This window comes from Perna viridis, chromosome 3 (assembly GCF_037379345.1).
Source record: "Perna viridis isolate PV_CMFRI_1.1 ecotype Kerala chromosome 3, ASM3737934v1, whole genome shotgun sequence".
Taxonomy (NCBI): domain Eukaryota; kingdom Metazoa; phylum Mollusca; class Bivalvia; order Mytilida; family Mytilidae; genus Perna; species Perna viridis.
In genome coordinates, this window is record NC_142447.1 from 53953873 (window position 1) to 53972300 (window position 18428).

Sequence of the window (18428 nt, forward strand, 5' to 3'; positions counted from 1 at the left end):
ATTCGGTCGAAGAAATAATTAGAAAATAGACACTAGTACTTATCATCTCGAAGCAATTTGTATTACTTCTTTTTAACACAATTTAAAACCTTAACAACTTATATGTGTTCCAAAACCTTAACAAATTTATTAGATTGGTTCTGTTACGTTATTCTTAAATTTGAAGATAGCATTTAGTAATTTGGACAAAACCTGAGTTTTCATTTTATAACGCATTATTGTGCCAATTGTACTTTAAAGAGTTCTGAAAATCAATCACTACAATACATTTTAAACTGTTATCGTATATTATTATTATATCATGACAAACAACGCTGAACTCTACAATACATTTTAGACTTTTATCTTATATTATTATAGCATGACACACAACGCTGAACTGTACATCCATCAAAATCATTTTAACGTGAGAAATAGCCAGACAGGGGAGTTTTGCCTGATGTTTTCACGATCTACTCTATAGTATTTCAACATTGCCTGCTCTTACTCAACCTTCTAAATTAAAAGTGTTTATGGCAATAATGTGTCTATAAACTGAATCTAAATCAGGAAACCCTTTCAAGATTTGACAATACTCAGTTTTATTAATGCCATTTTGTTGTGTGATTGTTCATGAGAATGTCACAATTTGTCAGAAAAGGATATCGCAAAAAGCTAATTGGAAAAATGTCAGTTCAATGTTTCGCCCCAAAGAAAGCAGATACAATGAAATACAGATATAATACGATATTTTTTACAAATCTATATATCATTGAAACAAACAAGTGCACAAATTAATAAATTCGCCCTTTTCTCTATTTTTATTTACAACATTTTTTTATTCTTATAAATGTGATTGAAAACGAACAACAATGTTACAATATTTTTGATTTGAAGCAGACTAAATTGCATATCTGTCTAATAGATTTGTGTTCTATAAAGGTCATAGGTTCCCAAGCAGCATGAACATTGAACCTTATTGCGTGTTGAAAACATTTTTTATGAAAACTACAGAAACTTTGAAACAGCAATGACGTTTCTTGAGGTGCCTGATTAAATTACGTACATTTAAAGTCCTATGTTAAAAAGTCAATATTTAACACAGAGCAAATGATAGATGTATAGAGCAGTAAAGGAACAATTATTACTAAGCATTACAAAACCTAGCAAGGACAATTCTATCATAAGTGGAATCGGAAATGCCGAGTGAAATAAGATTTCAAACCATCAAACCTTCAATCCAATTTTATACAATTGTAGAAATGATAGTACCTCATCATCAAAGTCAATCCTTTTTACTGAAATAGTCATGCAGTTATTAAGGGGGTGGATATTTCTTTGTCCTGCATCAAGTAGCAGAAATGTAGTTGCTTGACATTAAAAACCGTTTTATTTTCCTTAAAACCTGTAGGAGGATGACAAATTTGACATTTAGTAGAAATTAATAACATTGTTTACTTGTTTACGTTTTCTGTTTTCGTGTGTAAAAAATGGGATGGGTCATGCATTGATAACAAAAACGGAATTGCCTTGTAAGGCCTTGATGTATAACGTGACGTAATCTCATGCAAATAAAAATATAAATGCAATTTATATATAGGTAGATACATATTACACATTGTTCACGTATGACTTAGAAAAGTGGTGAGTGAAACAGAAGAGTTAAAAAACTAAAAACCAATAGTAGGAAATAACCCTTTGCGCATGCATGCTGGAAACAATGTCAACATAAAAAATTTCATTTTGAAAAGAAAGGAAAACTTTATTGTTTATTTTTTCCCGATCATAAGGTGACATTAATATATCAAAGTGGGTCAGAGAAGATATCTACCCCATATATGATAAAACAGATAAAACAGCAGATACTGTTTCTAATGTTTGATATCAGAAATTTTTTTAAAAGCAATAAGGTGCTTAATAGAATTAGTAAAGCTGTACAAGACAAACAACTAAATCATACCACAGTTCAATATACAAAGACATTTTTTTTAATATTTAATATTAACTCCTAGTACACACTTGGGAGTGTAACGTACTCTAGCTTGCCCTTAGTTATTAGTAATGTTTTTCCATTGTTATCCTCTTCTGTCAGTACTTTAAGGAGAGCCTCTATCATTCGTTCTGACCTAAAACAGTATGAATTTATAAACATAATCATCGTTTACATATTTTGTTGCAAGAAAGGAAAATAGAAAGGTGAGTTATTTAGAAAATGTATTGCTTGTAAATACATGCTTTTATGCTTGTAAACTGTTCGTCACATGAGTGTATTATGAATAAGTGCGGAACAACTTAGTTTTCTATAGTATTACATCTACTCACGGCATAACTCCAAATTTCTCTATTACCGGTGCTAAGAACTGTTTGCCCTGAAGTTGGTCATCTGATGGATGAATTATATCAGTGTCAACGAAAGCCGGACATAGCGACACTAGACGTATGCCATCATTACAAAGGTACGGATTCATCTAATAATAAAGTCCAATATTAATCAAATTGTTGGGATTTCTAGATAATGTCGATTCCGTTGGTAGTCACGTGTAACATATCATCAGATAGATTGACTGTTTCATTAATATTTCCAATCAACACCAAATGAAACAAAACCAGTAGGTTTACTATGTATAAATGTATACGTGCTCTAATTGCTTTAACTTGGGATATTAAAGTATGTATTTGCTATTAAGCTATAAAAAGGAAATCATTTTTGCACTGTATACTTCTATTCCCCATACTCAGTTGAAATCATCTTCCAAATATACAGAAGAAAATGTTTACAAAATGCTGGAATTTTTAATCGACAACATATTTGTCCAATGTGGTGGACGTGTTTTTCAACAAACGGTCGGCATTCCAATGGGAACAAACTGTGCTCCTTTACTTGCTGACCTATTCCTTCACTCTTATGAGGCTGAGTTTATAGCTGATTTGATCCGAAAGAAAGAATATCGTTTGGCTAGATCCTTTAATCTCAGTTTCCGCTATATAGATGACATATTATCTTTAAACAATCCTAATTTCGGGGAATTGATACATCGCGCATCCACCCCAAAGAACTTGTGATAAAGGATACTACAGACACTGTAAGGTCAGTCAGCCTCATATCTTGACCTACACTTTGAAATCGATGGTAAAGGAAAACTATTGACCAAACTTTACAACACATGTGATGACGTTTCATTCAGAATTGTCAACTTTCCTTTCATCTCTGGCAACATCCCTTCAGTACCTGCGTATGGAGTATTCATATCACAAATCATACGTTATGCCAGAGTTTGCCGAAACTACGCAGATTTTTTCTATCGCGCTAGAGCTCTAACAAATAGGCTTCTGGAACAGGGTTATGTTGCTAGAAGATTAAAGTCATCACTACTGAAGTTTTTTGGTCGTCATCATGAACTCGTTATGGTGTATCCATCAGCACCATGAAAACTGGTTTATTCAACGGGTTATAGTTTTCCTTTTCTCGTATGTCTAACCCGTACTTGACTTTTTATGAGCAACTCGGCGGGTGTTTCTCGAAAAGCAGAGGACGCCTACCCTACTGATGCACCTGGTCCATGCTCCCAGTTTTTAGTGGAGTCCGAGTTGCTCATTTTCTTTTGTTACTTTGTATGTATGATTTTAATTACTTTATGTTCTTTGTTGTGTATGTCTGTTTTCCATGTCTGGCCTTTGTCCCTGGATTGCATTCTTTTGATTACCGCTATAACCTTGGTTCCCTTGATTGCTCTTGCACTTCAAATAAGACACTGAGAGAGGTAAAATTCTTTATAGAAAAAAACTTTTTGCTTATTTCTGACGTCATCTCTATTTGTTGAAATCAATAGTTAGTAAATGTAGAGAAAAAACCATGAAACACATTGTTTTGGTGTAAAGTTCGTGATATTAAAGGTTAATGTCCGTTTTCATCATCTCGTATTTCAGCCATTATATTATTAGAATGTAATCACATACAGACAAATCAATTAATTTTCACGAAGCGATTCAGATATAAAATGAACAAAGATAGTTAGTTGATGACAAAGTGTATATACTTTCGTTTAAGTAACGATACTGGTTTCAGTTTAAAGATGTGATTAGAGAAGGATATAATTGCTTGCCCTGATGACAGTAGCAAATAAATTATTTACTAATGTACATCTTAGAGAATACAATATTTCAAAAGGAAATTGAACAGTGATCAAATTGATATTTAATAGTTTTACAAGTATCTATCCCTTCTCGGAAATACTTAGTTTAGAAGGCATAGATTTAAAGAATGTAACAAGAACTTTTTTTCAGTTTTGATTAAACTAATCACTCGCTTTATACAACTTACAGCCCAACTTCTTGTGAACTGGACAATTGCACTTTTAGTTGCAGCGTATACTGGACTATAAAATGCAGGGTATATGCCTGAAAAATATGTCAATGAAAACAAATCTTAAGGTTCTGCTAGGTCAAAATATAGAACATTAATTGTCCAGATAATTTTAGTCAACATGTTAAGAATGCAATTATTATGTTCCTAAAAGCTTTGCTTAATGCCTCTTTATACAGTATCAAACATCATTATAGGGAAAAGAGTAGTAATTATTTCCCTGCATTAGGTTGACCAATCGTGTACCCTATTCAGATGAAAGAAAGTAGAACTTTGAAAGAACGGATTGGTGTACTGACAAAGTTTGTAATGATGATTTTTCTCTCTCAGATTCTTAAAGGATTAAAGTTTTTAAAAAAATTGAGTTTATTTTTTTATCCTTCAAAATGCATAGTTTATGAAGTTTTAAAAAGACTGCATATTACAAATGAGTGCGGAACCAAAAAATGCAAAACTTCCGGTACCTTCAAACTTTTGATGATTGTTGAAAAAAAAAGATGGTCAACCTCTATTCCCGTGGTGATTTTTTAATCTCTAGATGAAAGTATTACAACAAAAAATGGTTTTCGAGTCCTAGTTTTAATTAGAAATTACTGAAAAACTTGAAAAGGTTAGTATTGTCGGCTATAGGAAAATAAATACTACCGTTTTCCCTATACCCGAATGGTGTTTTTCAATTTTTCAACATATGAAATACAACATCTTGATACTTGTAACATGTTTTTGCATAGTATCACTAAGTAAAAACTTGAGACACAAAAATGGCAGAAATACGTGTGTTACTATGGAAAAATATTACCGGATAACTTTCTGCAGATACCGCTTCATGGCGTAAACAAATACTTACACCTGCGTGACTTAATATGGAAGTTTTCAAAGTAGGTCACACTTATTACGTATATTTGAATGTAAGAATCACTCACCTAATATATTTTTGCTCTTTCAATTGATATTTTTTCTAAAAATAATGTTCTTATGCAGTTCTTGAGGATTTTGAGAAAAACAGTTATTTCCCCTGACATATGGTCACTTAATATCAGATTCATTCATGTTGACCATGTTCTTGAAAGGTTTTGGTGCAAATTACTGTTACGATACATACTATAGTTTACGACAAGTCTGGAATAATAATTTTTTATCATACTTTAGTGATATCTCTTTCTGTAAACATTGAATTGTCCGTGACTCAGTCCGAGGCCTAATTTTCAAAACATAAAACATATGAATTTCATGTATTATGGTAATATGGTGACAAATTGTGATTTTTTTCGTGTAATAATACAATATTCTGTCTTGTATAGGTATAAGCAATCAAGAATAGAGTCAATTGCCTGGTTTTAGAGGTTTGACTGAACAATTGTGCCCTGCCGCAGCACCACAGCCATATGTATTTGAACATTTGATTTGAAAAAAAAACCTTCTTAGAAGATTCATGTAAGTATTTTTATTTGTTAGCATACATTGCACAATCATATTGTGTAGTTAGAATGCTGATTTTATCCTATACCAGAAAAAACTGCATTTTAGTTGAAAATATGTGTTTTTTCTTAACTAATTTCCCTTGACCAGTAGCAAGAAATGGATAAAAGAAGCTAATTTTACAGATTTTTGTGTATTAGGGCTATGTTTCTGTAGGAAATACACTACATTATCAAAGTAATGATGAAACAATGTTGTATTTTGTTCAGCTTGCATTATTTATGGAATGAACAGCATTGAATTTATTTTTTTTTCAGGAGGGGAAAAAGCTGTCTTGCATGATGTGCACAGTGATTCTAATATGCCCTGGCAAGGATCAAAACAATGTACGAGAGCTCTGTAACTTCTTATTTGTGTCATGAAATGAATGTACTTAGTGAAAAAAACACTTTTCCTGTTTGTTCATTCAGATGAGTGGAGGTATAGGGAAAAGGGTAGTATTTATTTCCCTGCATTAGGTTGACCAATCGTGTACCCTATTCAGATGAAAGGAAGTAGAACTTTGAAAGAAGAGATTGGTGTACTGACAACGTTTGTAATGATGATTGTTCTCTCTCAGAGTCTTAAAGGATTAAAGTTTTAAAAAAAATTGAGTTTATTTTTTTATCCTTCAAAATGCATAGTTTATGAAGTTTTAAAAAGACTGCATATTATAAACGAGTGCGGAACCAAAAAATGCAAAACTTCCGGTACCTTCAACTTTTGATGGTTGTTGAAAAAAAAAGATGGTAAACCTCTATTACCATGGTGATTTTTTAATCTCTAGATGAAAGTATTACAACAAAAAATGGTTTTCGAGTCCTAGTTTTAATTAGAAATCACTGAAAAACTTGAAAAGGTTAGTATTGTCGGCTATAGGAAAATAAATACTACCGTTTTCCCTATATGCATGCTTCCTTCCTTCACAAAACATGTTACTTGGTCATATTTTGCTAACAACAGTAGTGTAAACAACACATTTTAAAATAAATGTACAGATTTACCAGTACAGATTTTTGTCCAGAAATGCAAGTATGCTTTAGCCTAAATATCTAATACAGTGCAAGCTAGCAATAATTTGTGACAAATTGCCGGATTTTAATATTTTATGTTTATTGGTGTTGGTATTTAGCTGGATAATATATCTCAATTCATCTACATTTAAGGAAATGGCATTTTTTAAAAGAAAATCAATGCTAGCTTGCACTGCATAATACATTAAGGAACAGGAATATATGAATTTCAGACTTCAGATCTGGTTTTTGACAGATGTAGATATATTCTAAAATATAATGTTGTTTACACTTTTTTTGTTAATGTTATTAAGAAGTTATGAAACTTTTTTTCTAAGTATGACTTGTGCTTGTGTGTTAAATACATAAAAGGACGCATTTAGCAATGTCTCAGGGCTAAATTTAATGTATTATTAAAACTATGAAAGAAAACATGTGTCCTAGATATTTTAGCTGAACATTAATGGGATTCGACAACTCGATATTTTCACATAAGAGCATATTGATTTGTGACAATTTATGTTATCTTTATGTTGGCCAAACCTTAGCCTTTGATGTCTGTCTCGTAAGGACAAATCATTTTACAATAAACAGTATGTCTTTAACAAGAGCAGCATGACTGGTATTTCGGAATAGGCAGATGGTAATAATTGTTCCATGTGAAGATTAGACTTTTTTTCATGTTTAATTTGCTAACTTAGTACTTATTCATTCAAAGTATAAAAAATCCATCGGTCCTGAGAAACTGATATACAGACATGTAAAATAAATGCAATTATAAAGCAAAAGTTCTCAAAAGAGCAGCGGACTTTAATCTTGAGAAGAAATGCAGTTTTCGTATAATTCTTGTAATTTTGTCGAATTATTCAAAACAGCTATATTGAAAATGAAATTTCAGCGTATTTAGTCTAGTAAAAACATTTACTTCTACCTGGTCGTAAAAACTACGGAAGCGTATTGGGAACATGGTATTTCCTTTTTTTAATTTGTTATATCAAATTATTAACTTATTATATCTAATTACTTACTTGTTATATCAAATTATTAACTATAAATTAAAAGCTGGTTGTTATTCAACTCCATTTTCTGGGAGTTCACAGCCATGGATAGACGCTATTTGATTGAGTACTTTTTTAGAATGCATCTCACATTTACTCAAATAGAAGAGATACTTTTGAAAAAGCATGACATCAAAGTGTCAAAAAGACATATTAAACAAATAACTGCATCATTAAGGTTGTATAGAAGAAAATACAAGTCAAATTTCCTTGATGTGGCAGACTTCATTTCAAAATTTTCAATTACTAAATGTGTGGGCAGTGGGTTATTTGTAGATCAAGAGACTGTGTTTGATAATAAAATGTTTAGATCCCCGAAGGCGTAGAATATTGAAAAGTAGAAATTATTATAATCAAGGTTAAAACTACCTTTGGCACATGAATGGTTATGATAAACTCAAGCCAGACAGAATTTGTATTCATGGTTGCATTGACGGCTTTTCAAGAAGTTAGCTTTGGCTAGAAGCTCATTCAACAAATAACGACCCCTTTGAAATTGCTCAATATTTTATTGATACAGCTTGCGAACTAGGTGATTGTCTTATGGAAATTGGAGCAGATTTTGGAACAGAAAACGGAACCGTTCAACAAATGCAAATATTTATCACAGGCCCTTGGGAACAGGATTTTTTATTCATTTATTTATTTGTTATTATTATTTTATTTTTTATTTCATTTTATTTATTTATTTGTTTTTTTTTTTTGGATCTGATAAATATCATAAAATCATTTTGTTTCCAGATTTGAGTTATTATGCGTGTTCTCTGACATGTCCGCTTGATATTTAATGCTGTTTATACTAAGCCCAGTTCTCATCTATATATAGATGTGAGATGCATTCTAAAATAGTACTCAATTAAATAGCGTCTACCCATGGCTGTAAACTTCCAGAAAAATGGAGTTGAATAACAACCAGCTTTTAATTTATAGTTAATAATTTGATATAACAAGTTTATAATTGGATATAACAAATTAGTAATTTAATATAACAAATTAGTAATTTAATATAACAAAAAAAAAGAAATGCCATGTCCCCAATACTTTTCCGTAAAAAACTGATAAGAGACAATATAATGACAGTAATCCTCAATGCCATTCTGGTCTACATCATTCGCATTTTTAGCGTTTTTCTGCATTTCTGAGATTTTCATTGAACATTGTACATGCAAATATTGTTTAATTTCACTCATGTATAATTATATATTATTGGCCCAGTGACGGGGTAAGATGTTCCCTTTTACAATTCTCCAGCAATTTCATATAATCAAATGTCGCAAAACCCCATATTTATGACAAATGCATTATCGTTTTCTAATTTAGTGAGATGATATTTTAAACTCTACTTATTTACGGAACAATACAAAACGTGTGTTGGTACGCGCTTGGGTGATGAGATGTGATGTTATGCTATTAAGTTTTTTAAATAAAAAATACTAGTTACTTTTAGAATGATATTGAACACTACATATAAAGATTATGTATAATCAAACACGACATGATATACATGTATAACAAAGATATAAAGCATTATATTACGGAACTAAAATCCAATGCAATTTTCTATTTAAAATCCACAATAGACTATCATTTTTTTTTTACATTGAAATGCCTTTCATAAAAATGCATGTCTGTCTTGTGTGGTAGTGTTTTACATTGTGAGACAGATAGGTCAAATTGTTTATCGAAACTCCAACAGTCGAGTTCTAATAGCAAGACACGTATACATGAGTCTTGACACAACGAAACAAGCTATTTGATTTAATTGGAAAATTATACACTGGGCCCTCTATTTTAGAACATGGGAATGGTTCTAATATTAATACAAGCTGTTATCGACCTGGTACTGTCAAATTTCAAATTGTTCGACAGCAAACTCTGAAAACGATCTTGCATTATTACAAACTTCTCACAAAATATACCTTTTGTAAGAAACACATTTTCTTAACACCATTAAAATACTTTATTTTCTTCTCTATCACGGCATCTACATATATTCTTTATATATTAATACCTTTTGTATCAAATTTATTTTTAAACAAGTATTATCTTTTAAAAAAAGGAGAGATAGCCGACGCAGTAAATTTGTTTTCTTTATTCTACATTTTATTCAGGAAATAACACATGGCACACAATTTCAATTTTAAATACAGTTTTTTTTTTTCGAACGCCACTATGTACAGTATTTGGCCAATCGGGAAACAGTATTGCGATCAGGTTATTTGCGTGTCAATAGAAGAGCATCTTTCAAGTCAAAGCTATTCGTTTGTTTAGTGCTCATTAACAAAATGTTCATAATGGTAACATACATTTGTATACACAAAACGTTGACTAAACGTTGTTATTCGTACGTATTCGTTTTCATGTTCGTTCTTTATTCGTGATTAAATTGTTTTGAATGCACTTAGTCCGTAGTTTAAACGTACTCAGCCCGTTCAAAACATCAACGCTTCTTTTGACATGGGGATTTCTTTTTTTTTTTTTTTTTTTTTTTTTTTTTTTTAAATTCGAATTCGTTTGCACTTTGTTCTATCAATTTGTTACAGAATAAGAGGGCCATAAGAGAAATACTTTTGTACCTGCAAGTGATGAAACATTTATGATAATTCCTCCACTACCACCATTGCTTTTCTTCATGCTGTCCATTGCTAACAGTGAACCTTGTATAGTACCGTTCTGTGGATGCAAAAACATTTATATCAATTATACAAGTATACCAGATGTAATCATTCGTCTGGGCTAATATTATTTACAAAAATAGCTTTTAAAGTAATAAAAACCTATAGTAACTATAATGTCAGAATACTTTAATGGCATAGTAAATCGATTTTAGGTAAAAGGATCTTACGACAATAAAAAATTGTATATCTTAACACTGTGCACATAGTTTTACCTCAGATGTCAGATGTTATTACGAGTAACTAATCAGTTTCCTGGAAAACATAGAAAGACACAAAAAAAAGTTTTCAATTATTGGATTCATTTTTAGAAATCAAGTCTTTCAAGTCTTTCTAATTTTTAGATCTCTTTATCACATGCTTTCGTTTATTTCCTTCTATTTAGGAACAACGTACACAATTCTAAATCAAGTTTTGGAATATTTTTGTCAATAAAACTGACACAAATAAACAATTAATTGAATAAAATCAAAACTCAAAACAGAATATAATCATCAGCAATTAAGACTACAAACCAATAGCTTGAGCTTTCAATCTTGAAATAAAGCTCTAATTTTATGATTTAATCTACAGTTGCGATCACTTCTAACCTTCTTAAATTCTGTTAGAATTTTTCAGAATTTCTGTTCTACGACAGCAGATAGAACCGAAATCCTGACAGATCCTGACAAGGTCTGACAGAGGTTGTCCTGGGTCAGAACACATTTTGCCCTATTCCCTGACAGATCCTAACAGAAACTGTCCTGGGTCGTGACAATGAAAAGTAATGAAAGGAACCAAGGTTATAGCGGTAATCAAAATAATGTAATCCAGGGACAAAGACCCGACATGGAAAACAGACATACACATCAAAGAACATAAAGTAACTAAAGTCATACATACAAAGTAACAAAAGCAAATGAGCAACTCGGACTCCACTAGAAACTGGGAGCATGGACCAGGTGCACCAGTAGGGTAAGCGTCCTCTGCTTTTCTAGAAACACCCGCCGAGTTGCCCATAAAAAGTAAAGTACGGGGTAGACAAACGAGGAAAGGAAAACTATGACCCGTTGAATAAATCAGTTTTCATTGCGCAGATGGATACACCATAACGATCCACGAGTTCATGATGACGACCAAAAATATCTCTAATGATGACTTCAATCTTGTAGCAACATAACCCTGTTCCAGAAGCCTATTTGTTAGAGTTCTAGTGCGATACAAAAAGTCTGCGTAGTTTCGGCAAGCTCTGGCATAACGTATGAGTTGTGATATGAATACTCCATACGCAGGTGCTGAAGGGATGTTGCCACAGATGAAGGGAAAGTTGACAATTCTGAATGAAAAGTCATCACGTTTGTCGTAAAGTTTGGTCAATAGTTTTACTTTACCATCGATTTCAAAGTGTAGGTCAAGATATGAGGCTGACTTCACAGTGTCTGTAGTATCCTTTATCTCAAGTTCTTTTGGGTAGATGCAATGTATCAAATCCCCGAAATTAGGATTGTTTAATGATAATACGTCATCTATATAGCGGAAACTGAGATTGAAGGATCTAGCAAACCGATATTCCTTCTTTCCGATCATATCAGCTATAAAGCCAGCCTCGTAAGAGTAAAGGAATAGGTCAGCAAGTAAAGGAGCAAAATTGCTCCCATTGGAATGCCGACCGTTTGTTGAAAACACGTCCACCACACTGGACAAATATGTTGTCGATTAAAAATTCCAGCATTTTGTAAACATCTTCCTCTGTATATTTGGAAGATGATTTGGAATTATTTCGAAATACGAATAGCTGTTCTAAACTGTCATACCCCTGGACAGTTCCTGACACTAAATCTTTCTATTCTGCGTGACGTAATTTAGAACAGGAAGTCCGCGATTAATAAATGAAACGGTGTGACTAATGTAAATAGCCTAATCTGATTAGGAAAAATATATTGATTTCAAAATTAACATTGAATTTCCAATTATATATAAAGTAAAAGCTCGTCATTATCATCATCCCACTATCACTTTATCGTTGTACGTTAATTCATGTTCAAATTTTCAAATGGGTGACTGATACTTAAATATTTCGATCAAAATTCTCCATAATGTCACTTTTAGCAAGGAATATGAGTGTGAACACTTCCAATTTACCTACATGCTTTTATATGTGGAAAATGTAGAAATCATTATGTTTCATTTTAGTGACTGTGACACCTCTATTTGAGTAAAAACTATAAAAATTCTGCAAAATGTATGAGAGGGAGCAGTTTTATTTTTCATAATGGTCTAAAACTATTGACTAAAATGCATATTTTTTCAATATAACTATCATGTGGGTGTCTGGGACACATATATTTCTGTCAAATTTCTTCAAAAATGTCATATTCAAGCATATATATGAGTGCCCACACTTTTAATTTCTATGATGGTCTAAAATTAATGACTAAAATGCTAATTTTTTTCAATATAACTATCGTGTGGTGGCTGCGACACATTAGTTTGAGTCAAAATTCTCTATAAATGTCATATTCTTGAAAAATGTATGAGTGCGAGCACTTTTGTTTTCAATGAGGGTCTAAAATTAATGACTGAAATGCTAATTATTTCAATATAACTATCATATAGTGGCCGTGACATATTTATTTCAGTGAAAATTCTTCAAAAATGTCATATTCTTGCAGAATGTAGAAGTGCGATCACTTTTAATTTCTATGATGGTCTAAAATTAATGACTAAAATGCTATTTTTTTCAATATAACTACCATGTGGTGGCTGTGACACATTAGTTTGAGTCAAAATTCTTTATAAATGTCATATTCTTGCAAAATGTATGGTTGCGAGCACTTTTGATTTCCATGAGATTCTAAAATTATTTACTAAAATGCTATTTTATTGTAATATACATAACTACCATGTGGGTGACTGAGACCTATATATTTCAGTCAAAATTCTTCAAAAAGGTATATATACATGTACATAAGTAAAAATTCTTCAAAGATGTCATATTCTTTCAAAGTGTATGAGTGTGAACACTTTAAAGTTCCATAAAGGTCTAAAATTCCTGTATAAACTGTTGTCAATATATATATATAGTAAGAGCTCGTCATGATCATTATCCCACTATCACTTTATCGTTGTACGTTAATTCATGTTCAAATTTTCAAATGGGTGACTGTTACTTAAATAATATATATATATATATATATATATATATATATATATATATATATATATATATATATATATATATATGTACTCTGTATCATACCGGTGTCTAGATCTGCAATCAAAAGAATTCAGTCTAAAATCTTTAAAGTCAGGGGCGTAGCAGGTACGGCAGGCAATAATTTTTATTGGTACTGCATGCCATACATTAAAGTCGGGTAAAAAATTGAAAAAAAATCAAGTTTAAACATAGCAAAGCTTTTTTTTCTCGTATGAATCGGGATTCGGGGGCTACGTCTTTCTTCGGAATCACGTACATGTACTGTATGTAATTCAGTCAGAGAAGTATTCTCGAGCTAATGACTGTCAGAATCTATCAGGAACTCTTCTAATCAACATACCTGTTCTACCTACAACAGTTCCTGACAGGAGGGTGTCAGAACCCATGACAGATTTTGACAGATTGTTCAGAGCCCTGACAGACCCTGACAAGGTGTGTCGCGGGTCAGAACAGTTTCTGACAGTTTAGAACTGTTCTATGACAGCGGATCCTGACAGGATCGAAGAGAGGTTAAAAGTGATCGCAACTGTATCTCATGTATTCCCGGTAACATTTCTTACGACTACGAGACGATCGTGGCTTGTTTAGTGCATACATTTATAAAGGTTAACTGTGGATTCTGTCTAATTAATGTTATGAACAGTTTTTTTTCGAATAAAATTTTTAAAACGTTACTAAGATATTTTTTTGTGTTACTTTGTCTTTATATACATACAAGATTGACCTCTACACATCTTCTCCATTCTGTTTCGTGCACAATACCGGCATTATTTATCATAACATCTACCGTAGAGTATTTATCTAATACAATTCTAAAAAAGTCTACAAAAGATAACATAATGAAATTGTTGGAATCATATTTTAGTAACAGTACTTATAGATGTTGCTAAACGTGACTGCATTGTTTTACATTTTGAACTTTATTCAATATACCTTTAAATTAGCCAAAAAACTTCTAAGGGACAAACTGTAATTGTGTAAACGGTAAAAAGAGAATTAAATGTCATTGCAAACAATGGAAGAAACAGACAGTGAGTGGCGCCTGCCAAATTTTTGTTATCAAAAAATACCTGTATGCATCTATTTCAGATCACGAACTCATGTTTTCTAAAAATATTTTCTGAGACATCCACTTCTGATACATAAAAAATCAAGTTATTTCTGTCATCATAATAAGTTAATTTAAAACATCAAATTGGAAATAAAAACATTTGGTGGGACAAAATTTACCCTATGGCGCCCTTATCATAGGATATTACTATTTTCTACATGAACAGTCTCTTAATCACATACATTGAAGTGTAGTTCACCCAATTCTCACACACTCCGCATACTCAATGAGATTTCATTCCGGGGACAGGAAACTACCTGAGAATGGAGGCTAGAAGTGATAAAAGTTTACAACATTCATGTTTAACCTTTGAACTGCTGCTCCAACCTAACGTCACACTGTAAAAAATGAACATTTTCACTTCCAAATTTCTCTGACAAGAAGGTCTTGGTTTCTTCGCCATCTTTCACGTTTACATCACAGAAACAAACCTGCAACAGTATGTATAACTCCAGTAAAATTCAAAATTTACGGCTTTCTCATAATATAATAAAACGTTTTATAACTAGTTTCCTTAAAATTGTTGCTTTTCAAAATACATAACTTTAAACATGTATAAAACTAATTAGTTTTCATCCCTTCAGCATCTGCTATGGAGTGTTCATATCACAACTCATACGTTATGCCAGAGCTTGCCGTAACTACGCAGATTTTTTCGTATCGCGCTATAATTCTAACAAATAGGCTTCTGGAACAGGGTTATGTTGCTACAAGATTGAAGTCATCATTAGAGAAGTTTATGGTCGTCATCATGAAGTCGTGGATCGTTATGGTGTATCCATCTGCGCAATGAAAACTGATTTATTCAACGTGTAATAGTTTTCCTTTCCTTTTTCGTCTATCACGGACTAGACTTTTAATGAGCAACTCGTCGGGTATTTCTAGAAAAGCAGAGGACGCTGACCCTACCGGTGCTCCTGGTCCATGCTCCCAGTTTTTAGTGGAGTCCGAGTTGCTCATTTGCTTTTGTTACTTTTATGCATGATTTTATTTACTTCATGTTCTTTGTTGTGTATGTCTATTTCCCATGTCTGGTCATTGTCCCTGGATTACATTCTTTTGATTTCCGCTATAACCTTGGTTCCCTTGATTATTCTTATAAGCAAATGTACCTAAATTATCGTAAACTGGTAGTAACAACCATATTACGCATTTGGTCGGCGTGGTGGTTCGACATACATTTAACTTTTTTTAAACTGCGTTTTTCAGTTTATAAAGTAGTTTTCGTATACGGATGTAACAAATAATAGTATTAAAATTGAGGATTTCCGGAACTTCCTTAACAATTGTCTAAGAAGTCCAATTAAATTCCGGAAACAATAAACAAATTGCTCAGTTTTGTTGTAGTTGTCCGACAAAAAGCCATGGTAATATAGTAAGCTTTTCGTACAAAAAAAGTTCTTGAATCGCGAAATTGATATAATCAACAGTTCCAAATTTCAAGCATTTGTAAGATTTTTTTCATATGAGATAACATTTCGAACTTTCAAACTGCAAAAACGCTTAAACACACATGTTGAATATGATTTAAAAATCGAGCAGAATGAATGTTTTTGTTGATAAATTAATCTTCTCATATCTTTACCTGTGTGTCAAATATCTAAATAATTTGTTTCTGACTTACTTTGTATGATCTTTGGAGCAATGCCTCACAAAAAGATTTGCCAATGCCTCTAGCTCCACCCGTTACAACCGCTATTTTAGAACTCATCGTCAAGATTTTACATTAGTGAATCATTTCATCTCTTCCGGATCAATCCACCGACAACTTATACTTGTTACATCAAGTTATATAGTTGAATATTTACTTTTAATAATTAATATTTTAAAAATATGAACCTAATGTTATGACATTTAAATTTGGTATGTTTTCTTTGGTTGAGGTGTATCAAAAGAAATAAACCTACTTATATACAATTTTCACGCTAGGGAGCCTTTCTAATTAAGTGAATATGGCCTGTGAGTATTATCATTAATAATTCACCACTTGTTTAAATTTGTAGAAGCAACATTTTTATAGTCAATGCTGTCATGGTCCAACGGCTCGTACGTTTAAAGAGACTGTAACGATTGAATGGGTTTAAATGCAGACACGGGTTGGAATGCATGGGAGACACACAGAACTGTGGCGGATCCAGGGGTGCAGGGAGTTGGCACTCCTGCTCTTTATTGGAAAATTTGTCATTTTTCATGTGTGAAATTGTTATGCTTGCTTTTGACTTGTAGCATAAACAAAACTGTCGAAAAGGCTTTGGGTAGAACTAGCTCACTCTGTAAGTGAGAGAGAAGAGAATCTGATATATATTTTATTGCAAGCCAGAAGTCATTAAAATAACAATATATACAAATAAAACAATAAACATTTCATTATAACTGAATAAAACATTAAGTTAAGCGGATTTGATTTACTATTGTTTGACCTAATGACTAAAATATTTTCATTCACAAATTTACATACGATTTGTAAAACTACTTATAACACAATGATGTACTAAGCAATAAGAATTAAATTGTTTTCCTGATAAATTGATTTACTGAATAAAATCTAGATTTGCTTTGCTGTGACATCGTAAAAATATCTTTTAGTAATTTGAATTTATTACTATGAATAAAGTAAAGGAATAAAAATCGATTTGAATTGAAATCCAACATATACCTGTAAATGAGAGAGAAGAGAATCCAATATATATTTGTGATTAAACTGGCTGCAAAATCTTTTTATATACCGAATTATCTCCGTCTCTGCATCCCGTTTATAATCTACTAATTGATAATATTTTTCCTCAATTGATGTCTTCATAAAGTCTTTTTGAGTTGCTTAACGGATCTAGATATTAAGCATTATGCTGTTTCATTCTTGTTAATATGTAAGCATCCCTGTGACTACTTTTTCCGACGCAGTCGGTATAGTTCCGCTTTTTACCCTTTGACCTTAAGGACGCACTTCTATGGAAACGCAAATCACCTTATCGCAATTATGTTTCCCGATTGGCCAAATACTGCTAACTTAGTGGCGTTCGAAAAAACTGTATCAAAATTTTGAAATTGCGTTCGAAAGAACAATCGAAAATTTGAAATTGTGTGCCATGTGTTATTTTCTTGAAAGAAATTTAGAAACTTAAAAAAAGAACAAAATTTTACTGCGTCGGCTCTCTTTTTTTTTAAAGACAGTACTGGTTAATTCTAATCCTTTAGAAAATATAATCTTTAAGTGAAATTTGATTTATACAATCGATTTAATAAAATTGACAAAATGTTTAACATAAAATATTCCTAAATATGAAATATGCAAAAATATATCATCACAAAATTAACACAAAATGGCAAATTATGTCCTAGGCCCCCTTTTTTCTCAGGAACCCCGGCTGGCACCCCTCCTTTTCAAAGGGTCTGGATCTGCCTTTTCAGAAGATGGTTTAATGTAAAACGGATGGTATGGTATCAGTAGAAGTTCTGACAGACAACCGTCATGTTCTACTGAAACATTTAAGATTTTAAGATTTATTGTTTAGCCAGTGTATGACTTAGATCGATAGAATGTTCATCCGATGAACTTTTACGCATTAATAACCAGA

The 18428-nt window shown here is 32.1% G+C and overlaps 2 protein-coding genes across 3 annotated transcripts in view; one reads left to right on the plus strand and one right to left on the minus strand.

Annotated features, from left to right (window-relative positions):
* Positions 1–284: 284 nt before the first annotated feature.
* LOC148622914 (15-hydroxyprostaglandin dehydrogenase [NAD(+)]-like) lies at positions 285–16826 on the minus strand. The gene is made up of 7 exons (XM_088573262.1): positions 16478–16826; positions 15161–15284; positions 14458–14564; positions 10448–10544; positions 4301–4377; positions 2302–2447; positions 285–2105 (listed from the first exon to the last, which is right to left on the minus strand). The coding sequence occupies exons 1-7, from the start codon at positions 16562–16564 to the stop codon at positions 1988–1990; spliced, it is 756 nt and encodes a 251-aa protein (XP_088429388.1). The 5' UTR covers positions 16565–16826; the 3' UTR covers positions 285–1987.
* The window catches only part of LOC148622915 (uncharacterized), a 31860-nt gene continuing 20174 nt past the window's right edge, over positions 6743–18428 (plus strand). For both annotated transcript variants that reach the window (XM_088573257.1, XM_088573254.1), the window contains exon 1: positions 6743–6832. The gene's annotated coding sequence lies outside the window, so the exon portion shown is untranslated. The remainder of the gene's footprint in view (positions 6833–18428) is intronic.